A 23,548-nucleotide genomic window follows, 5' to 3' on the forward strand; every position below is an offset into this window, starting at 1 on the left:
TTCTTACCTGCCTGATAACATGAAGGGCTCAGCGCATTTCTGACCAGCCTGGACCTAACCTTGTCCATCCGGGAGCTCCCCAAAGGCCAATATTGTTGTTGTTCAGTCTGTGGGGACCCCATTCTGGGTTTTCTTAGCAGAGATCCTGGAGGGATGGGCCATTTTCTTCTCTGGGTCATTTTCCAGATGAGGAAACTGAGGCCCCCAGGGTTAAGTGACTTGTTCAGGGTCCCACGGCTAGTGAAGAGTCTGCAGCCAAACTTGAACTCGGGAAGATGAGTCTTCCTGACTTCAGGTCCATAATTTCCTTATCCACAGGGTATACCAAAAGCCTCCTCTTTACATGTCTGTTCTTGGTTCCTTTGCATTTGCAAAAGAGGGCAGGACAGGTAAGGCTATATCAGGTTCCTTACCCCCATTCAGAGCTGTCTGAAGGCAGGGAGAGAATTCAGAACTCATAATGAACATTAATCATTATTTTTATATGTAATTGGAGGAAAAATAAAATATTATTTTAAAAAGAGAGTAGGAAACTTGTCTCCTGACTAGAGAGGGTCGGTATTGTCCCAATTTTTAAAAGGATGTTAAGAGTCGAAACTGTGGCAGCCAAGTGGCTTCCTGGAGAGAGAACAGGGAGGTCCTGGCTTCAAATCTGACTTTAGATACTTTCTGGCTGGGTGACCCTGGGCAAGTCACTTAATCCCCATCGTTCTGCCTTGGGACCAATACTTAGAAGGAGGGGAGAGATACACTGGTCAGCAACACAGCTTGACTTCAGATCTTGGCAACATTCTACAGTGTCCTCATAGAGACTTATTTACACAGGTCTTTCCCTTTGTAGAGTGTCACCTCGTGCCTGGCACATACATAGGCCTTAATTAATGCTTGTTAATGGATAGATTGATCTAGAAAAGGAGGAGGAGTCATGAGAAACCAGCTTGGCTCCCTCAGAACCAATCACGCCGGACAAATCCCGTTTCCTTTTCTGACAAGGCTGCCAGGCTGATCAGCGAGGAGAGGTGTCGTTTAGAGATCTTTTTTCTTGTCGCCTCGATTGCCCAGTGGGAGATAGAGATAGGCCACTGCAGAGGGAGGTTTTCAGAGGTACCAAGGTAGGAGAGGGTCACCGAGCAGAATGTTGGGCCAAATGGAATCCGATGAAATAGTCTCCACACTCTTCCCTTCCAAGAGGCAGCCTCCTGGCTATGGGTGTTAAAATTCAATTCGTTTTTCTACTAAAAGTATTATGAGGTTTATTAAAGATTATTAGAATGAAGAAATAAAGAAAATACAAAATAAGAGAGCACGTGCCTAGGCACAAAGCCCATTCACAGCCACTTACATCTTGCCTGCGTGGGCCTAGAAGCGGAAGCTGAGAGAGGCGGTACAGTCAGTTTAAATACCCATTTTGTTCTCGGCTCAGGTGAGGACTCTCGTGATATTACAGGGCATTCTGGGAAGTGCTAAGGACTTCTGGGGGTAGAAGTCTGGGGTTCAAATCTCCATTTTTTACATGGGGTAGGGGAAGGGTGGCTAGAGGGCAGGTCAGTGGAACCCCCCCTCCCCCGTGGGTTCGAATGGTCAGCTGGCCCAACTGGAGTCAAAAGCTTGCCAGCGTGGCAGCCAAAAAAATGTGTGTGCTCTTAGGCTGCTCTGAGAGCAACATAGTGTATAAAGAGGGGTCGACGCCAGTTTAGACGTCCTTGGGAGCTACCCAATAGATACATAAAATTACAGTAAAGCGTGGATGGGTTTAAAAATTAATAACCACTAAGAAAGGCTGGGCTAGGCCAACTGGGTTAAGTGACTGCGTTTGAATCCAAGGCCTCCCAACGCCGCTCCTGATGCTCCATCTAGCCCTTGGGCCACTTAGCTGCCCCTTAGGTGATGCTGCTAAGTGGGTTTCCAACAAGGAGGAGCCCCTGTTTTTATTTGTGCTTGACCAACGTTGGGGTACGAGAGTGGGGAGGAGCGAGCCCCACCCCTCTGCATGCTTTGCCTCCATCAGGCCGTGTCTGATACTCAGTTTGGGGCCCCACACTAAGAAAGGGCAGCCATCAGCTACAAGGGGACTAGGATGCCGAAGCACTTTATAGAATGATGGAATTGGGGGTATTTAGCTTTAAAAAAGGGAACACTTTGGGAGGAACAGATAACTGTCCTCTGATGAGGCATCTAGATAGGTAGCACATTGGATAAGCCTTTAGACTTGGAGTTGGGGGTGCTAAGTTCAAATCTTGCTTTAGACTTCTAGTTTCCTCAGTTTCCCATCTATTAAAATAGGGATAATAATACCACCTTTCACTGCCTTGTGAGGTTCAAATAAGTTAACACGTGATGTGTTTTACAAACTTTAGCTATATAAGTATTAGCTAATAATACTAATAATAACTTGAATTATTATCCGAAGGGTGGTCACTGAGAAGAGGGATCAGACTTGTTCTTTTTGGCTTCGGGGCATGTCTAGAAAAGCCAATGGAAGAAGCTGGTTTAGATTTGAGGAAAGGACTACCTTCCTAACAGTCAGAGCTGTCTGAAAAGTGCCTCCAGTGCTTGTGATAGGTTTGCCCCTTGAAGGCTGGACCAGCAAGATGGGCACAGTGAACAGAGAACCAGGCCTGTCACATTTTTCTTAGTTATTTCGAGTATTTTTCATATGACTTACTAGTTTGTTGATCTTTCCTCAGAAAATTGCTTATTTATATTTTTAGCTACTTTTTTTATTGGAATGAATTGCTTCTTTTTCATTTGAAGAAGTTTCACGTCTATAACCTACTTCATTCTAGCTGGCAGAAGACTGAATTTAAACCAAAAAAGTCACCGCTTTGGCCCTTAAATCATAAGACTGGTAGAAATGGTGAATAATTGAGGTTATGAGGATTTTTTTCCATGGGATGGGTGAGTAATGGAGTGGAGGAGGGCAGGAAATATGGGGAAATCACTGATGGTTGGATATTTCTAAAGTGTTTCAAAACAGCTATTTCTTTTACCTGGGTTAAATATATACACATATCTTTGTGGGCACATTTAAATCTGATGAAGAAGGGCTGTTAGATTTACCCATCGGCATCTCTTTATGGAATACCAGGGCCCGCTGTTTACAGAGTCACGGGCATCTGTTCATTGAGGCAGATCCCAAGTGTGGGTACCAGCTACCATGACAACGCTCCGTCAGTTACTTGGTGTTTCTAAGAGGAATAAATACACTTATAGTTCTCTTTCAAACATTCTTTCAATTAAAATTTAAATTTAATTAACTTAATTAAATTTATGTTATTTCAGATTCTTCCTGAAATTAGTCTGATTTAGTGTGGGATATTTGTGATCACAAATTATAGGGGCTTATACAGATGACATTTGAGGAATTGGGGCTTTGAGGGAGCAACTGTGACTGTTGTATGCTGAATGACTCTGTGTATCTCATATGAAATATGTATTATATATATACACACATATAGATATAGATATATCTTCAGTGTTTCCTATGTTCTGGGTATTTCCACCATGTTGACTTACTTGAGTGGAAGAGCTGGGAAGTACCCAAAAATGTCACTGACAAACATTCCTTGCTTATAAAAATGGGTCAGTTTATGAAATATATAGAGGATGTCCTACTTAGTTTCGTCTTGGCAGAACAAAGGCTTCTGGGGCACTGTGTATTGTTTGAAGCTTTGAAAAAAACTATTACATACATTATCTCATTGGAACCTCACATTCAGTTTTTGAGATGTTGAATTCTCAATTCTCTCCTTCTCACTCTTCCCCCATCCATTGAGAAGGCAAGTAGTATCCTGTCAGTGATACATGTGAAATCATGCAAAACATTTCTCTATTAGCCATGTTTCAGAAAACAAAACAGGAACAGCTGGATGGCTTAATGGATAGAGAGCCTATGGAGATGGGAGGTTCTTGGTTCAAATCTGGCCTCAGACACCTACCTGTGTGACCCCAGGCAAGTCACTTATTCTCCATTGTCTAGCCCTTCTGCCTTGAAACCATTACACAATTTTGATTCTAAGGCAGAATGTAAGGTTTTAAAAAAATAATTAATAAAAATAAAACAGGAAAATAAAACCAGTGAGAAAAGTCTGCTTCTATCTTTACTTAGTTTGTCAGTTCTCTCTCTGGAGGCGGCTAGCATTTTTCATCTTAGATCCTTTGGAATTGTCTTGGATTGTTGTCTTGATAAAGAGTAGATAAATCTTTCAAAATCAAATATCATTACAATATTGCTGTTACCAAGTACAACATTCTTCTGGTTCTAGAAGCTCACTTCATTTTGCATCATATAAAGTCCTAAGTTTTTCTGAAAGCATCTTGCTCAACATTTTTTTTAAATTTTATTTAATTGGCCAATTTAGAACATTCCTTGGTTACAAGAATCATATTCTTTCCCTCCCCTCCCCCCACCCCTTCCCATAGCCAGCGCAAAATTCCACAGGGTTTTGCATATGTCCCTGATCAGAACATATTTCCATGTTGATGTTTGCACTAGGATGATCACTTAGAGTCTACATGACCAATCATATCCCCCTCCACCCGTGTGATCAAGCAGTTGTTTTTCTTCTGTGTTTCTGCTCCCACAGTGTTTCCTCTGAATGTGGATAGTGTTCTTTCACGTAAATTCCTCTGAGTTGTTCAGGATCACTGCATTGCCACTAATGGAGAGTCTGTTACATTCGATTGTACCACAGTGTATGTATCAATCTCTGTGTACATGTTCTCCTGGTTCTGCTCCTCTCGCTCTGCATCACTTCCTGGAGGTCGTTCCAGTCTCCATGGAATTCCTCCACTTTATTATTCCTTTGTTGCTCATCATTTCTTATAGCACAATAATATTCCATTATAATCATGGCACCTTTGGTTCAGCCATTCCCCAACTGATGGAATCCTCCAAATTTCCAGGTTTTTTTGCCACTGCATAAAATACTGCCTGTTTGTTTGTGGATCCTTTTCCTTGTTCTTTGATCTCTCTGGGGTACAGACCTAGTTGTGGTATTTATTGCTGGGTCAATGCACAGTTTTAATAGCTCTTTGGGCATTTATAGTTCTCCAGAACGGTTGTACCATTTCACGACTTTAAGTACTTTCTTTTTCTTTATTTTTTAAAATTAAAATTGTTTTAATATTTATATTTTATTTATTTAATTTTAGAATTGTATTTTATTAAATGTCAAACTAAATTTTTTTAAACCTTTGAATTGATACTTTCATACTTTGACATAATCCATATTTCTCTATTGCTCCTGCTGTGACAGAAGACCCCTATCACCCCTACAATTAAAAAAGCCGTGAAAGAAATGAAAAACGGCACGCTTTGAGCTGCAGTCAGACTCCAGCAGTTCCATCTTGGGCTGGAGAGCATTTTTCATCTCAAGCCTCTTGGGGATGTCTTGGAGCCTTGTTTAATCCTTCACCATTGATCATCCTGTAACATTTCTGCTGCTGTGTACCTTGTTCTCCAGATTCTGCTCCCTTCCTTTTGCCTCGCTTCATAGACGTCTTTCCAGGTTTTTCTGATCTCATCCTGCTCATCATTTCTCATGGCACTGTAGGACTCCATTTCAACCCCGTACTGCAGCTGGTTCAGCCAATCCCCAATGGATGGGCACCCCTCCGTTTCCAATCCTTGGCCACTCCAAAGGGGGATGCTAAAATGCTCTGGTCAGGGTAGGTCCGTTCCCCTTCTCTTCGGGATCCAGACCCAGTGGCGCTATTGCGGGGGTAAAGTTCTAGAGCATCGTTGAGGCTCACCCCAAGGCTCAGGGAAGCCCTGGAACACAGGGTATGTTTCTATTTTTTTTTCCTTTAAAAGACTCTTAGCTTCCATCTTCGAAGTTCCAAGACAGGTGAGCAGTGGGGTCTGGGAATGGGGGTTCCTTGCCCAGGGTGACCCCAGTAGGAAGTGTCTGAAGCCAGATTTGAACCTGGGCTCTCCATCCCCAGAGCCACCTCTCTGGCCCTGTTCTACTAGGTTCTGCACTAAGGGAGTGTGAGGGCTTCATCCCTGGGCACACTGGGGAGGGTCACACCAGCGTCCAGCTTGTCCTTGGGGCCTCTCTGTCCACCGGCCCTCAGACGGGAGGAAGGGGGAGGGGAACAGGCCTTCGGGAAGGGGCGGTCCGGGCCATTTTCTCCACGTTCCTCTCCTGCCAGGGTCCATAGAAAAGAAGCGACTCCGGGTGGACGTGAGATTTTCATGCTCTGTCCAGTCTTGAACCCCTTTCCAACATTCCGTTTTGTTCAGCTGTGGCTCACCCCAGCAGGCTGAAGAAAGGGAACGGCTGAGCAAACTCTATTACGCTTCAGCCCAAGTAAGAAAAAAGCATGGCTAAGGCAGCCAAGCGGCTCAGTGGATGGAGAGCCGGGCTCGAGACGGGGGTCCTGGGTTCCAGTCTGGCCTCCCCTCAGCTGTGTGACCTTGGGCAAGTCACTTACCCCCCTTGCCCAGCTCTTACCACTCTTCTCTTGGAACCAATGCTCCGTAGTGATAAAGAGCTAACTGGGAAGGGTTCAAAGAAACCGTATTGGATGGGGACACTAGCCTTCCCCTCTCAGAGTGCGGTAAAACAAACCAAAAATAATAGAGAAATGAAAGAGTTGAATAGAATGACGGCGGCAATCGTTTGGCGGCTCCCATTCTTCACTAGAGAAGTGCCTGGTTCACCCTCTGCTCTCCCGCGTCTGGCTTCCTCTCCGGCTGGTCCCCAGCAGCTGTCGTCCAGCGTTTGATGGGCCTGTTGGGGGGGTCAGATGCTGCTCCCAGACAATGGGGGGGGGCAGGAGGTGAGATACCTCCTGCCCGAGCAGAGCAGAGGCCCGAGCAGTGGGGGCTGGGATGTTTGGTCACCTGACCAGGATAAGCCTAGGAGGGGGAGACTTGGGCAGACTTGAGGCAACAGATTTTCTTCCTCCTTTCCTTCCTTTCTTTCTCTTTTTCTCTTTCCTTCTCCTTCCCTCTCTTTCCCTCTCCCTTCTGTCTTAGACTCAGCACTGCATGGGTTTTAAGGCAGAAGAGGGGGACGGGCCAGTGACTGTCCCAGGGTCACACTGCCAGGAAGTGTCGGGGGTCAGAGTTGAACTTGGCCCACGTGTCCCCGCGCCGCCTCCTCCTCCACTGAGCTACCTCGCTGCCCCTTTCTGGGATACTTTTTTTTTTAACCCTCACCTTCCGTCTTGGAGTCAATCCTGTGTATTGGCTCCAAGGCAGAAGAGTGGTAAGGGCTAGGCAATGGGGGTCAAGTGACTTGCCCAGGGTCACACAGCTGGGAAGTGTCTGAGGCCAGATTTGAACCCAGGACCTCTAGGCCTGGCTCTCAATCCACTGAGCCACCCAGCTGCCCCCCCCCCCCCCCCCCCCCGTGGTACTTTTAAGGGCAGTCGTTATTTTTTACTACGTGCCTCTGTAGGGGCGGGGGGGGGGGGGTTGTTTTGTGTCGTTTTCCCACAAAGACGCAGAGGCTGAGCTGGGGACGGAGAGGACACGAGTGAGCCCGGGAGGTCGCCGTCCGCTTCCCTTTCTGCCCAGGCTCAGCCCCGGAGATGGACACCTTCGGGTGCTCCAGGATAAAAACGGCTTTGCACAGATCTGAGCTCACCGGATCCCAGCACCCACCCGGGGAGGTAGAGGCCATTCTTGCCCCTTTACAGAGGCAGACAGCCATGAAGTGCCTTGTCCGGGCTCACACAGCGCTCGCCCGTGTCGGAGGCCTCCCTGCCTCCGCGCCCCTCGCGCTCTCCTCCTCGGGGCGGCCCCAGGACAGCTGTGCGGAGCGTCGGCCCTGGGAGGCCTCGGAGGATTCACGCGTCTCTCTTTTCCTTTCAGGTCTGAGCGATGAGCTTTCCAGGCTATCCCCCTCCGGTGGGCGGCTACCCCCCGGCAGCCCCAGGTAAGGGAGGCTGGGTGACCGGCGGTCCCCCCACGACGCCACAGACACGGGGAGCGGTACTGAGGCACAGTCGGGAGGGAAGGCCCGAAGGGAGGGGAGCGGGGCAGGGGGGGAGCAACAATCCCAGGTGGAAAAGGGCCGAGGTTCCTGCGGGCTTGGGAGCGAAGGGGCCGAGGAGGAGCGTCGTCTTGCCTGTCCCTCTCGGACACAAGGGCCGCCGGCCCAGGCGGTGACTGCCCGAGAGATGAGACGAGGCTCACCTGTGGAAGGGGGCCTGCAGAGTCATTCACACAGAATGAACGAGGGTGCGAGCTTTTAAGTGCTCCCTGACGGGAGGCAGCTCGCTGGCGCAGACGGGCTGCTGGAGGAAAACTCCTTCCCGAGTTCAGATCCAGCCTCGGACGCTTCCTAGCTGGGTGACCCCGGGCAAGTCACTGAACTCCCATTGCCGCCTTTTACTGCCCTTCTGCCTTGGAACCATATTGATTCTGAGACAGAAGGAAACAGTTTTTAAAAGTGAAATAAAAAAGAATTCTAAGACGGAAGGTAAGGATTTAAAGTAAAGACCTAATCCGGCCTTCCTTCGCATCCATTGAAGAACACAACCTATTGAGAAGAGATAAGAAAGATTTAGACATGATTCGGTTTTTGTTTGTTTTTTTTTAAAGAGTGTCGTGTTCTTCTGATGGAGTTGGTTTGGCAGAAACGGGGCCAAGCACTCCATAAATGTTAGATTTCCCGTGTCACAAAGAATAGCTTCCAGTAAAGTGTATTTTCCAGCAAGTGAAATTTTCTGATTTTCCTTATAAAAACTGATGATAGAGTCCACTGGAAGAAAAAGGTGATCGCCTTGATGTCCTTTTTCTGATAGAACAAAGCTTTTACAAAAGTTTCTTTAAAGGAGAAAACAGCAAGTTTTGTCTGGTAAAACATTAACACAAAAAACCCCACATTAACACAGCTCAGACACTTAACTAGCCATGTGACTTTAGGGAAGTCACTTAACCCTCTTTGCTTCCATTTCCTCCTACCTCAGATAAGCCAGAGAAGGAAATAGCAAACCCCTCCTTTGCCAAGAAAACCCTAAATGGGGTCATGAAGAGTCAGACATGAATAAACAGCTGAACAAAAACATGAGCCGGGCGACTTGAGATCATTTTTAGATTTTCCAACTACGAACAGTAATACTTTCTCTCGCTCTCTCCCTCCCTCTTCTCTCTTTCCTTCCTTCCTTTGTTTTCCCCTCTCCTTTCTCTGTCTCTCTCTCCCCTCTCTCTGTCTCCTTTCTGTCTCTGCTTCTCTCGTCTCTCTCTGCCTCTCTCGTCTTTCTGTATCTCTCCTTTCTCTGTCTCCTGTCTCTCTCCCTCCCTCTCTATCTCTCTCCTCTCTGTCTCTGTCTCTTCTCTCTGTCTCTATCTCCTTTTTCTCTCTTTCCTTTCACTGTCTTTATCTCCTTTCTCTCCCTCTCTGTCTGTCTCCTTTTTCTCTCTCTCCTTTCTCTCCGTCTGTCTCTCTGTCTCTGTCTCTCCTCTCTGTATCTCTCTCCTTTTTCTCTCCATCTCTCTCTCCTCTCTCTCTGTCTCCTTTTTCTATCTCTCTCCTTTCTCTGTCTCTATCTCTCCTTTCTCTCCCTCTCTCTCTGTCTCTTGTCTCTCTCCTCTCTGTCTCTATCTCTCCTTTCTCTCCATCTCTCTCTGTCTCTTGTCTCTCTCCTCTCTCCTCTCTGTCTCTATCTCTCCTTTCTCTCCATCTCTCTCTCTCTCCCCCTCTCTGTCTCTCTTGCCTCTCTCCTCTCTCTCTGTCTCCTTTTTCTATCTCTCTCCTTTCTCTGTCTTTATTTCTCTCCTTTCTCTCCATCTCTGTCTCTTTCTGTCTCTGTCTCTCCCCCTTCCCCCCACACCCACCCCTCTAGAATCAATACTGGGTATTGGTTCCAGGGCAGAAGAGCAGAGAGAGCTGGCAGTGGGGGTCGCAGTGCTCGTGCTCCTTCCCTGTCTAAAATCCTGCTGCTGAATGCCTTGAGGAATCCCAGCAGGGCACCCTCGGAGCTGGTTCTGGCAGATGTCGCCTGCCCTGGGCTTGCTTCTTCCAGGCCCCGGCCTTGAGGCTCTCTGGGCCCCACTCTGCAGTGTGCCCACCTGGCCCTTTGCAGGGCCTGCTGCCAGGCTCTCCGTGGGGGGCTCCACCAATGAAATCCCAAGCCCAGACTCCTCCCTCCCTTCACCTCCCACCTCTTTCCAAATGTTTTATTTCTGGACTCGGGGTGGGAAATCACATGTGTGCTGGACGCCGACCTCTTGGCAGGGGGCAGCCTCCAGAGCGGGGGGGGGGGAGGGGGGGGGGACCTTAGAATGAGCAAGTGACTGACTTCCGGAGTGCTCACAGCTTGGGAGACCCGGGAGCAGGAAGGGCCGGGCCTGGGCACCCAGCGAGGGGGTGTCTGAGGCCACAGTGGAGCCCAGGACCTCCCGGCTCTACGCCTGCCCCACGGCTATGAGTTTTTAAAGGCCTTTGAGGGGGCTCCGTGGATAGAGCGCCGGTCCTGGGTTCCAGTCTGGCCTCAGGCATCAGGCGGTGTGGCCCCTTCTGGGATGGAAGGAAGGCCTTCTCCTGACGTCAGGGTCTGGCCCTCCTCACTGGGGGGCAGGTTTCCCCTTTTGTGTCCTTTTCTTGCCTATTCTGTCGGTAAGTAGAAGAACCGCCGGGGGCAGACCCGGCTCTGACTGTTGGTGGTTGTGTTTCAGGTGGTAATGCCTGGGGGGGCAGCCCATACCCCCCCACCAACATGCCCCCGATCGGGCTGGACAACGTGGCCAACTACGCCGGGCAGTTCAACCAGGACTATCTTTCGGGGATGGTACGCCCTGCGGGGGGGGGGGGGGGGTGTCTGTGATGGGGGGAGGGGGAGGGGAGCGGGGTGATGCCCCTGCGGCCGAGCTTCGGGAGGACACGGCCTCTCCCCGATGATCAAGCGGGAGCCTGTGAGCACCCCCTCGGAGAAGGGGGCTACTTGCGGATCCTTCTCTGGGCTTGTTCTCTCCGGCCGTGGTTGGAGCTTTTTCGGGGAATGGGTGGTGTTTGAGGCGGCGGGTTGGCTCCAAGGCAGAAGGGGCTGAAGGGACTGGCCCAGGGTCAGCCGGCGAGGAAGTGTCTGAGGCCGGATTGGAACCCAGGACCTCCCTCTGGCTCTCCATCCTCGGGCCCCCCGGCGGCCTCTAGTTTGTGCGTGACTTGAAGTCACTCCTTTCTTTGTGATGATTTTTTGTGTGTGATTTTTCAGGCTTCAAACATGGCCGGGACATTTGGAGGCGCAAACATGCCAAATATGTATCCTGGAGCCCCTGGAGGTTTTCCTCCCATTCCTCCCGGGAGCTTTGGGCAGCCCCCTCCCGCCCAGCAGCCAGTCCCCCCTTATGGAATGTACCCGCCTCCGGGAGGAAACCCGCCTTCAGGAATGCCAGCGTACCCGGGGTACCCCGGAGGCCCAATGCCAGGCCAGCCCATGCCTCCTCCTACACAGCCGGCTCCGGGGGCCTATCCCGGCCAGCCACCCATGACCTATCCGGGCCAACAGCCGATGCCACCGCCGTGCCAGCAGCCAATGCCACCTCCTGGGCAACAGCAGCCAATGCCCAGCTACCCTGCATACTCGGGCTCCGTCACCCCGGCCATCCCTCCAGCCAAGGTGATATTTGGAGCCTCGTTGGGCAGGCCTCCTTGGCTCTGCTCCACAGAACGGGGTTTCCAGGCAATTCCCCTTCTGGTGGTCCTTTTCTGAAAGCTCAGCTCTTAGAGCAATGCGATGGAAAGAAATGGAGTTAGAGTCAGGAGACCTGAGTTCAAATCTTGACTGACCTCGCCTGGTGTGACTTGTCCTCCCTAGGCCTTGGTTTCCTCATCTGTCAAATGAGGATCTTGACCCTCTGACGTCCCTTCCAGCTCTATATATCTATGAACTATGGACAGAGAACAGAGTTTTCCTTCCTCAGACCTGGAATCAGAGGGGTGCACGTCTTAGACGTGAGCGGGACCCGGCTAGGCAGGGCCTCCCGAACTCTGAGCCTGGGCAGCGTATGCACAGTTCAGTCGTGGCTCTCCAGAGAAGGGACTCCTAAAGCCCCCACCTTGGTCCTGGCTTTAGCCGCTTTCCTTGTTCTCTGTGGAGATGCTCAGAGCTTTGGTTCTGGACCAGTGGCATGTAGGTCCGAGTTGGAGGGGCGGCCGTCTAGTCCGACACCCCCATTGACAGATGAGGAAGCTGTCAACATGGCTGCCACAGGAACACAGAGGTAGAATTTGAACTGAGGTCCCTGGACTCCAAAGCAAAACTTTCTACTCCCATAGCATTCACTGATGGTAAAGCTCTGTCTTGGGTGTTCGTGGCAACTGTGTCCAGCTGATGTGGTCAGAGGCCTGATTTGCCTCTTAACCTGTTTCTCTCCATTTGGTTAGTTTGGGAATCGTGGCACCATCACAGATGCTCCAGGCTTTGATCCCCTGAGGGATGCTGAAGTCCTGCGGAAAGCCATGAAAGGGTTTGGTGAGTCTCCTGGAAGGCCCTGGGTGGTGGCATTGTGGGGGAGCTCAACGTCCAAACCTCCCCTCTTGCCGCTGGCTTTGAATTGAGTTTAGCAGCATAAAGACTCCTTCCTTCCTTCTTTCCTTCTTTCCTTCCTTTATTCTTCCTTCCTTCCTTTCTTCTCTCTCCTTCCTTCCTTCCTTCCTTCTCCTTCCTTCCTTCCTTTCTTCCTTTCTTCTTTCCTCCCTCCCTCCCTCCCTCCCTCCCTCCCTTCCTTCCTTCCTTCCTTCCTTCCTTCCTTCCTTCCTTCCTTCTTTCCTTCTTTCCTTCCTTTATTCTTCCTTCCTTTCTTCTCTCCTTCCTTCCTTCCTTCCTTCCTTCCTTCCTTCCTTTCCTCCTTCCTTCCTTTCTTCTCTCCTCTCCTCTCCTTTCCTCCTTCCTTCCTCCCTCCCTTCCTTCCTTCCCTCCTTCCTTCCTTCCTTCCTTCCTCTCCTCCCTCCCTCCCTTCCTTCCTTCCTTCATTTCCTCCTTCCTTCCTTCCTTTCTTTCTTCCTCCCTCCCTCCCTTCCTTCCTTCCTTCCTTTCTTTCTTCTTCCCTCCCTCCCTTCCTCCCTTCCTTCCTTCCTTCCTTCCTTCATTTCCTCCTCCCTTATTTCCTTCCCTCCTTCCCATTCTTTTTGACATTCTATCCTTTCTGGTGATGAAAACACGGGCTAGGATTGACAAAGAAAAAGATGGTTCGGATTCCCTTGGGTTGCTCTTGGGCCTAGAGTGTTGAGGGGCCAGAGTAAAGTCACACTTGAAGAATCCGACTCTGGGTCGTTCATGTGTGTGTGTGCATGAAGGGCGCGCGCCCTACCCCTCTCACGCCCTTTCTTCCTCTCGTAGGGACCGATGAAGACGCCATCATTGAATGCCTTACAAGGCGCTCCAACAAGCAGAGGCAGCAGATTCTTCTTTCCTTCAAAACAGCCTATGGGAAGGTAAGTGTGGAAAAAGCCGTTTGGCCCGGGGGCCTCCCCACAGGCTGGATGCCCAGATGAGGTTTACCATCTCCGCAGACTAAGGTCTATTTATCTCTCTGGGCCTCCGTTTTCTCATCTGTAATATTGGGCTATTAATATCTGCCTTACTGACCATATATACCTTTTAAAATTTGTTTCTTTATTTTATTCCAGTAACAAATCTACACATAAGTTTTCCAAGGCTACATGATTCATGTTGGCTCCTTCCCTTCTTCCGTCCTCTCTCCTAGAGTTGACAAGCAATTCCACGGGGATATACATAGAGTATCACTCAACCTGTTTTCATAGTGTTCACTTTTATAATAAGACCCCAGCCCCTAATCATAAACCCAAATAACCAGTAATAAACCATGTTTTCTTCTTGATTTCTCCTCCCACAGTTCTTTCTCTAACTAACTGTGGATAGCATCTTTCTTAGAAGTCCCTCAGAACTGGCCTGGATCACTGTTATTGTTAGTAGCAAAGTTGTCCCACAGTATTGCAGTCACTGTGTGTAATGTCTGGTTTTGCTTATTTCACTCTGCATCAGTTCCTGCAGGTCCTTCCAGTTCTTATGGGAATCAAGTGATTCGTCATGCCTTGTAGCACAGTAGTGTGCCATCACTGTCGTGTACCACGATTTATTCAGCCACCCCCCTCCCCATCAAGGGACACCCCCCACCCCAGTTCTCAATTTTTTGCCACCACAAGTGTAGCTATAAATATTTTTGTACAAATATGACCGTATAGACTTAAAAAAACCCATTTATATGATCCCTATATTCTGTCTTGGTCATAATTCTTAAGATAGAAGGGAACAAGCTAGATAAATAGGGTGAAGTGATCTGCCCCTTTGACAAAAGAAATTTGCCCTGTGCCACCTAGCTTGTCCCCCTTATACTTTGTCTGAAAACTGGATATTCCTTTTATGACAACTGGATACAAAACATGTAAAAGCTTTTTTGTTGTTGTTGTTACAATAATCACTTTATTTCCTTCCCTCCCCTCCACCCACCCTTTCCGCAGCCGATGCATAATTTCATTGGGTATTACTTGTGTCCTTGATCAGAACCTATTTCCATGTTGATGTTTGCACTAGGAAAAAACATGTAAAAGCTTTTGAAGAACAGAACACATCCACATTCAAGTTGTTACTATTTTTTAAACCCTTACCTTCTGTCTTAGAATCACTACTGAGTACCAATTCCAAGGCAGAAGAGCAGTAAGAGCTAGGCAATGGGGGTCAAGTGATTTGTCCAGGGTCACAGAGCTCAGAAATGGCTGAGTTCAGATTTGAACCCAGGACCTCCTTTCTCTGGACGTGGCTCTCTTGAGATCCACTGAGCCATCTAGCTGCCTCTTATTATTATTTTCAACCTTTAGGTCATTGATTCTTGTTGGTTTTGTTTTTAATTTTGTATTCAATTTTATTTTTTTAATTAAATGTAGAAACAATTTTTGACCATTCTTTTTTGATGTTTTGCTGTTGAGATTCTCTTCTCCCCCCACTCCCTGGGGCAGTAAGTAGTCTGATTTCAGTTATTCCAGTGCTTTCATGTAATAAATGTCACTCATCCTGTAAATAGTAGCTTGAAGACTTTTGTAGTCACAAATTTGGTGCTTCTCTCTTTATTTTGCCTACATATTTCCATATTCCCCGTGTCAGGACTGAAGGCATATCTGCAGCTGATTCTTTAGAGGAGGAACCAGGGTAGAAAGGCAGTGTTTGTCATGGAAGAAGCACTGGCTAAAGGATCTGGATTCAAATCCTCCTTTTGACCATTTCTCGGGTTTCTTCATCTGTGGGCTCAGATTCCAACAGTGTTCCTTCCGACTCCAGATTGGGGATGTTTTTCTAATACTGTGTTTCTGACCTCTTGTTTGTCTGTCCTTCCTCTCCAACCAGGACCTGATCAAAGATCTCAAATCAGAACTCTCAGGGAATTTTGAGAAGACCATCCTGGCTTTGATGAAGACTCCTGTCCTTTATGATGTCTATGAAATAAAGGAAGCCATCAAGGTTGGTGGTCAGGGGTCCCAGCCTGGGACTGGAGTCCTGGAGCTCCTTGACAGCCTGAGATGGAGAGTTGGGGTTTGGGTGGATGAGTCATGGAAGGGAACAGGCCAGGGTCAGGGTCAGAGGCTGAAACAGTCCAGAAGCAGCAGCTTGTGTCCATGTAGAGAAGAGGGCAATTATCTGCCTTCCTTCTTTCCTTAACCCTTACTTTCTGTCTTAATAACAACTCTGAAAACAGAAGGACAAAAACCAAACAGACGGGGAAGCTGGGTAGCTTAGTGGATGGAGAGCCAGGAGGTCCTAGGTTCAAATTTGGCCTCAGACACTTCCCAGCTGTGTGACCCTGGGCAAATCGCTTGACCCCCATTGCCTAGCCCTTACCACTCTTCTGCCTTGGAGCCAATACCCAGTATTGATTCCAAGATGGAAGGTAAGGGTTAAAAAAAAAAAAACAAAAAACAGGGTCGCCCTTCTGGGGCAGTCTGAGGCTAGACTTGACCCGGCGCTCCATCCCCTGCGCCGTCCGACTGGCCCATCTCGCTCCCTTTCTAGCAGTCACTGGTCTGGGAATGAGGCGAGGAGAGCCAGCCTTCCCCGACTGAGCCAGCACAGAACAGCATGAGACTGGCTGTGAGATGATCCGACATTGATCACTCTGCCGGGTGACTGGAAACTGGCATCTCCTGCCTGGATGGGGAGGAAGAGACGATCCTCGGCCCGCACCGAGAAAGAGGACAAGGGCATGTGGGGGCCCAGCAGCTTTAGAGTCGCAGAATTAAAGAGTCCTAGAACCGTAGACTTGGAAGGAGCTGCGAGGGGGGCCCAGTGGAGAGACAGCAGAGTCTAGAGGGCTTAGCTTCAAATCTGGCCTCCAGCACTTCCCATGTGGATGACCTCGAGCAAGTCATTTAATGCATTTTGTCTAGCTTCTCGTCCTGGTGTCCTAGAGTTGTTACTAAGAGGAAAATAAAGGTTCGAGAGAAAAGAAGGAGGGGGAGTCGATAGCCAGTTTATCAGCTTTTATCCTGTTCTTCCTTATGTCTCACTTAGATCTCTCTTGCCCTTAGGTAGGTCCTCAGGTTATGGAAAGGAAGCTTAGCTTGATCCAGTCATCCTTGTATCTCTGAAAGGTCTTTGCGAAAACGCTTCAGTTTTTCTTCCTGGAACAATAAAGATGTCGTAATTGCTGCATCTTTTATGTCCCAGGGAGCCAGGGAGTAGTTACTGTACCCCACCTTCCTGAGCTTTTCTTGAAAAAGGGGATGGATGGTAAGTGGTGTGTGGTTGTCTTTATCCCCCCTCTGACACAGGGAGCTGGCACCGATGAAGCCTGCCTCATCGAGATCCTGGCCTCGCGCAGTAACGAGCACATCCGAGAAATCAGCAGAGCCTACAAAACAGGTTAGGCCAGCTTGGCAGGGATTTTCTTTGGTGTACTGACCCCGGGAGCCTTTTATACCTCCTAATATAACCCTTTCCCTTCCCCTTATTCCCTTCTGGGCTTCTTCTCCTGCTCCCAAATCTATCCATCCTCCCTTCATCCATCCCTCCCTCCATCCCTCTATTCATCCATCCATCCGTCTGTTCATTCATCTGTCCATCCGTCCCTCCATCCATCCCTCCATTCATCTATTCATCTGTCTCTCCATCCATCCCTCCATTCATCTGTCTCTCCCTCCATCCCTCCATTCATCCATCCATCCATCCCTCCAGTCATTCCTCCATCCATCCATCCCTCCAGTCATCCATCCCTCTATTCATCCATCCATCCTTCTGTCCATTCATCTGTCCCTCCATCCATCCATTCATCCCTCCATCCGTCCATCCCTCCCTCCATCCGTCCATTCATCCCTCCATGCATCGTGCCATTCGCTATATTATAAGACCTATATCACATGTAACATAGCCGGTCACTTTCATGATTCCATAGCAGCCCCCTGAAAGCTGCCGCGTCCCCCTAAGCGTTTCTGTCCGTTGGCAGGACAGCCCCATCTTGGGCCGGGCAGACTTGCTCAACATCTTTCTTTCTATTTGCAGAATTCAAGAAGACATTGGAGGAGGCCATTAGAAGCGACACCTCAGGGCATTTCCAGAGACTCCTGATCTCACTTGCTCAGGTAACATTCTTTTTTTTTAACCCCTCCTTTCTGTCTTAGAATCACTTTGATGTATTGGTTCTAAGGCAGAAGGCAATGGGGGTAAGTGACTTGTCTAGGGCCACACAGCTGGGAAATGTCTAAGGCCAAATTGAAACCCAGGACCTCCTGTCTCTAGGCCTGGCCCTCCATCCACTGAGCCACCCAGCTGCCCCCGTCGGGGATCCTTTCAAGAGTCCCGTCTCTGGGTTCTAAGACAGAACAGGCATGACAGGGGCACTTCTTTCCAAAGAAATCATGAAGTCTTCAGTTCTCCCTGGACCCTCATAGTGGAGCCCACTAAGTTGTGCACATAACAAATGGACTTTTCTTCCAGGGAAACCGAGATGAAAACACAAATGTGGATTTGTCCCTGGCTCAGAGAGATGCCCAGGTTAGTACGAAGCCACACTAAGGATGACTCATCCTTTTTTTTTTAAGTTAAGTTTTTATTTACTTTATTTACACTCTGGCCTCCTTGCTACCCCTCCTGAGGAGGAAGAAAGAAAAAACTCTTGTCACAAATACATGTTGACTCATCTCTTTTCTATGTTCTGTAAAGGACAACTCTGCTTTTCCAAGGCAGGGAGTCGGGGGGAATTTTTTTTTTTTGCTAGCTTTAGTGCCATTTAGGAAAGACTGGGCTAATTTAAAAAGGAAAAGCCACACAGTGAAAGTCAAGTTGTTTTGTGTACCTTCCTCAGTCCCCGGAAATACTATTCTCATTCGCCGTTTTAAGATCCCCTCCCTGGGAGGAAGCTGACCCTGAATAGCTGCCAAACAACAGCTGCCCGTCTTCCTTTTTTCTCCTCTGGCCAGGAACTGTATGCCGCTGGAGAGAACCGCCTGGGCACCGACGAATCCAAGTTCAATGCCATCCTGTGCGCAAGGAGCCGAGCTCACCTGGCAGCAGGTAAAGGAGCCCAGAGCCAAGTGGAGACGGATTCACAGATCTGGTGGAACATCGGAGGGGGGACAGTGTGGACGAGAGGGGGAGGCTGGAGGGGTCGTATTCGTGGACGGGGGGACGTTGGCCTGAGGAAAAGGGAGGCCCTTAGAAAAAGAGGCAGATCAGGGCGGAGTGGTTACGGCAGGCCGTTTCTGAGGGCAGAAATGGGTGGAAGAAACCCAGGGAGTCCGTCTCGGGCTCATCCCCGCACGTCCTCTGCTTCCCCTAGTTTTCAATGAGTACCAGAGACTGACCAACCGGGATATTGAGAAGAGCATCTGCCGAGAGATGTCCGGGGACTTGGAACAGGGCATGCTGGCCGTGGGTAGGTACCCCGGGGGCTTGGGTTGGCCGCTCAAGGCTAAACTCGACTGTACTCCCAGGGATGCTGGGAGACTCTTCAGCTGATCCAGCCTCGGCCCTCGGGCTTCAGTGTCCTCTCGGTCGGGGTTTCCCAGGCAGGCAGCAGAGAGCCTTTCCAAAGCAGGAAACGTTCGGTCTGGGCTTTGGGAAGAGGGGAGATGGGAAACCCACGCCCAGCCTGGGCATTCAAAGGTCTCGGAGCGGGTCATTCCTCCTAGGACCCTACTATGCGCAGAATGGCTGCTGTGCATCCCCAAGTAATAACCCGTTTCTGAACTGATCTCGTCTGTGGCAGGGACGGCCCTCTTAAGAGTTTCATCATTAGACATGTCACCGCTTGGAGACAGCTAAGTGGGCGGAGAGCCAGGCCTAGAGACGGGAGGTCCCGGGTTCAAATGTGGCCTCCGATACGTCCTGGCTGCGTGACCCTGGGAAAGTCTCTTCACCCCCAAATCCCTTGCCAGTCAGGGCAAGAACAGAGAGTAAGACAGAAGGCCGGGGTTTGCCCCCAACTTAGGGGAGTTTGGTTCCTTTTCTCTGTGTGTCCTTTGCGGCTGTGTTCTTGTTGTACGTGTGGCCAGTTCTGGACACGTGCAGTTCAGCGTGTGTGCTTGGCGTTGGGCGGTGAGGACGGGCGATCCCTGGGCTCATCTTCCAGAGGAAATGCAGGCGCGCGCGTCCTTCTCGGCTTCTCAGTACCTCCCTTATGTTACTGGTCAGCGGAAGGACCGGCCCTGCCGTGGCGGGTCTGACGCCCTCCTCTGGCCCGTCTGCAGCCTCCTCCGTGCTTACGGTCTACCTCGCGGCTCTGCGCGGCCCCTTCCAGCTTCCTTGGGAGAGTAACGTCTGTGTGTTCAGTGTGCTCTTTTCAAAGCCTCCTGGATCCCCGGCAGGGTAATCCCGTCTGTGTGCCTCGCACGTGCGGGCGCCCTCCCTGCCGTGCTTCGCTGCCTTTTTCTGTGTGGCCGTCATTTGCCTCGTGGCTTCCCATTGTGTTTCCCCTGTGGGGTTTTCACGTCCATCCGTGAGCCCCGCCTCGGGCGCTCGCTTCCCTTTGCCTTCATCCGGGGGGCACCATTTCCGGAAGCTACGCGCTGGGCTGGTGGGATGGAGGAGGGGCCAGTGGCCTCGGGCCCCGCCGCTTCTCGGCCCTGCCCGCGCCGGCCGGCTCTGCTCGTCTAACTACGCCGTGTCTCTCTCTTGCAGTCAAGTGCCTCAAAAACACTCCAGCCTTCTTTGCCGAGAGACTCAACAGAGCCATGAGGGTACGTAGGCGCAGGGGGAAGGAGGGGGTACTTGGCCATCGCTTGGCTCCCAGCAGCCCTGTTAGGTGTTGGGCACACGGCTCGTTAGTTCATAGCGGGGCCCGGAGAGACCCCGGGAAGGAGCTGGGCCAGAAACGAGACCCTCCCCCAATCGGTGCCTCGGAAGGCGCCCCTCCACCGCCCAGGGTTCCCGCTCTGTGTAGGGGGGCAGAAGAGCAGCTCCTGAGGCATGTTTTCTTGGGGTTCTACAGGGCGCGGGAACGAAGGACAGAACTCTCATCCGGATCATGGTGTCTCGGAGCGAGATTGACCTGCTCGACATCCGGGCTGAGTACAAGAGGCTCTACGGCAAGAGTCTGTACCATGACATTACGGTAAGGGGGCTTCTCAGCTGGGGCATTCCAGTGTGTGTGCGCCCGTGTGTCCTCCCTGTCCACATGGTGCCGTCCTGTGCCTTGTTCCCTGCTCTGTCAGCTTCCCTTTGCATCAGTTCATGGGTTCCCCTGTTTCTCGGTCTTCTCCGTGTCTATCCTTACCCAGGGACGCCCCGCTTAGTAGGGCTGCATCACAATTTCTCAGGCTGAGACCCTCTAAAACTAGAAAGTCTAGACGCGCCGTGTCCGGTCCGTGCGTCCAGGGGTTCTCATGCCGGTGAAGCGAGACGTCCTGTAGTGTTGGCCGGTGCTAGAGATGCTTCCCTGGGATCCATTCTGGCCTCAAAGGAGTCTTCCCCCATGAGAGGGCCGGGAACCCCGGGTCCAGCGTACGCAGGAAGTGCCTGACCAGATCAGGGAATAGAGAGGCAGGCCTGGAGGCGGAGGCCCTGCTTTCACATCCGCCCTCAGACGCTGCCCAGCGGGGGGACCCTGAGCAAGTCGCTTCATCCCATTTGCCTCGGAACTGATGAACTGATACACAGTATTGGTTCAAAGCCAGACCTCAGACACTTCCTTGCTGGGCAAGTCACTTAGCCCTTACCACTCTTCTGCCTTGGAACTATACCTAATATTGATCCTAAGCCAGAAGGTAAGGGTTAATTTTTTTAAAAAATCAGAGAATATGTGACTTATAATTTTATTTTATCTAAAAAAAAATTTTAAGCCCTTCCATCCTAGAATCAATGCTCTGTATCAGTTCTAAGGCAGAAGAAAGATAAAGGCTAGGCAGTTGGGGTGAAGTGACTTGCCTAGGGTCACCCAGTTAGGAAGTGTCTGAGACTAGATTTAAACTCTCCAGGCCATATTTTTTGAAGCCCTTACTTTCTGTGTTAGCAGAGTGTTAAGGACTAGGCAAATGAAGATAAGTAACTTGCCCACGGTCACACCACTAGGAAGTGTCCGAGGACAGATTTGAACTCAAGACCTCCCCATTTCCAAGCCTGGCCCTCTCTCCATTGAGCCACCCCCGCTGCCCTATAGTTTGTAATTTAGAAAAAAAATTCTCTGGCTGTTGACTGTTATGGGAAGGAAGGGAAAGAAACGGAATCCCAGAATGTCAGAAAATAATTGTTTAAAATTGTTTCTACGTGTAATTGAAGGGGGAAAAAAAAAGTTCTCAGGATACTTAGTTCAGATGTACTACTGGGATCCCAAAGGATTTGAATTTGGGGCAGGGAGAGCTGGGAGGACTAGTTCTAGCGGATGGGCAGGGGGCCCTAGAAAGCCTCCAGCTCCTCAAGCATTGGAACTTTGGCAGCTCCTGACAACTCCAGCGCTGTCTCCCTGATCCCCTGCACATGGCACTTGGCTCCATAGGGCCCATGCAGCATCCTTTTGGGGGGTGGATGGAGATGGCCCCTTGGATTTAGGGCCCTTGTGGGAAGAGGAAATCAGGAGATGGGGCCCCTCTTCTTTCCCCTAATCCGTGCCTTTGATTTCTGTGGCTAGGGAGACACCTCTGGAGATTACCGGAAAACTTTGCTGAAAATATGTGGAGGCAACGACTGAGCCCGTGCGCCCGATCGCTTTCCGACCAAGAAGAGGGAAAGAAAAGAAGCTGATCCCCCCCCCCCCCACCCACCCACCCTTCAGCCTCTCCCCCACCCCACCCCAGACCTTTGTAGATTCCCATCTCTATCCCTTCCCTAATGGCATATCAGTGAAGGACTTTGATAGACACGTTAGGACTTTCTCAGGACATTTTTTCCCCAATCGTCCCTCACACGGCCACCCGCTTCCTGCCGCTGAAGTAGATAATTGGCTCTTTCCTCCCGTAGTCTCACGCACTCCCATCTTCCTTCTCAGATAGTTAGCTTCATTTAGACTTTTTTGTGTCTTGAAGCAATGTTTAATTTTTTTTCAACAGCCATTGCCATCCGCATGTCTTATTTTTTTAACCATAAACATTTCTGGTGCAAAGAATGACTGGTTCTCCCAGAAGGGAGCGGGAAGGCATTTCCATGTACTTTCATGAGTCTGGAGAGACTGGATTGTAAGAACGGTCATTGCCAAACACTTTAAAAATAGATATTTAGATATTGTTTATATTCCGTGCCTTTAGTGCACGAACCAAGAGAATGTAGCAGCCGCTGCTTGCCAATGACAGAAGCACCTTTGTTTTTTGATATTTGCCTTAAACCCGAATGTCTGTAGTTGACCGTTATTTCAGATTAAAGCCATCTCTCTTCTAAAACTTCTGGAGACATCTCTCTGCCGCCGCTATCAAGATAATTTTAGGGTTGTGACTTAAAATCTAGATTTAATTGGTCGCCAGGGAAAATCCCAAACAAAATACCCAAGTCAGTCTGGAAATTCATGGTAATTTAATTAATACAGAGGGAAGGAATTTAAGGAGGAGGGAAGAGGATATAGGATTTCTCCTGCCTGGCCCGTGCTGGGGGAGTTTTAAAATCCCGGCCTCTAGATCTCTGAAGAAGATTAGAGGCTTCTAAGAGGATAAAGTTAGAAAGTAAAGGAGGAAAATTCAGCCAGAACTCACCACCAAACTGGACAATAGCTTGCCGAAAAATGCCAAAAGATGCCGAAAGGCCCAGCATGCTGCTATCAGCTAACTGTCTACCGCAAAAGGACTGGAGAGAGGAAATGAGCCAATATATAGACCTTTCACCCTTGTGTCCCCTCCTCTAAATGCCCATTCTTTTAGAATTCTCATCTTCTTTGATTAGAGTTACTTAACACTTTGCTAAGTTCACCTTTTGTGAGTTACTTAACTTTTTTGTGATTAACCTTTATAGTTACTTAACACCTTTTTGTATTATGATCTTAAAATAGACTTAAAGTTCTAGCTTCACTATAAGGTAAGAATTAAGTACCTTCATTGTTCAATCAGGAGATTACAACTTTATCTTCCCCTAAAGTATGGTCTAAGTAGGGTGGAGTAATTTAGAGTTCCCAAGACATTCCTGATTTTGTTAAACTATCTTCATTGTTACAATCAGGAAATAGCTA

General features: G+C 49.5%; 1 protein-coding gene across 2 annotated transcripts in view; it reads left to right on the forward strand.

Moving 5' to 3' along the window:
- Positions 1-22,772, forward strand: part of ANXA11 (annexin A11) — a 33,551-nt gene extending 10,779 nt beyond the window's left edge. For both annotated transcript variants that reach the window (XM_056799849.1, XM_056799851.1), the window contains exons 2-15: positions 7,826-7,889; positions 10,634-10,746; positions 11,170-11,574; positions 12,342-12,429; positions 13,297-13,391; positions 15,319-15,432; positions 16,740-16,830; positions 17,467-17,546; positions 17,902-17,958; positions 18,384-18,477; positions 18,743-18,838; positions 20,083-20,141; positions 20,393-20,515; positions 22,028-22,772. In XM_056799849.1, coding sequence (XP_056655827.1) covers positions 7,835-7,889; positions 10,634-10,746; positions 11,170-11,574; positions 12,342-12,429; positions 13,297-13,391; positions 15,319-15,432; positions 16,740-16,830; positions 17,467-17,546; positions 17,902-17,958; positions 18,384-18,477; positions 18,743-18,838; positions 20,083-20,141; positions 20,393-20,515; positions 22,028-22,087 — 1,530 coding nt within the window. In that variant the 5' untranslated portion in view covers positions 7,826-7,834 and the 3' untranslated portion in view covers positions 22,088-22,772. The remainder of the gene's footprint in view (positions 1-7,825; positions 7,890-10,633; positions 10,747-11,169; positions 11,575-12,341; positions 12,430-13,296; positions 13,392-15,318; positions 15,433-16,739; positions 16,831-17,466; positions 17,547-17,901; positions 17,959-18,383; positions 18,478-18,742; positions 18,839-20,082; positions 20,142-20,392; positions 20,516-22,027) is intronic.
- Positions 22,773-23,548: the final 776 nt, after the last annotated feature.

This window comes from Monodelphis domestica, chromosome 1, assembly GCF_027887165.1.
Source record: "Monodelphis domestica isolate mMonDom1 chromosome 1, mMonDom1.pri, whole genome shotgun sequence".
Taxonomy (NCBI): domain Eukaryota; kingdom Metazoa; phylum Chordata; class Mammalia; order Didelphimorphia; family Didelphidae; genus Monodelphis; species Monodelphis domestica.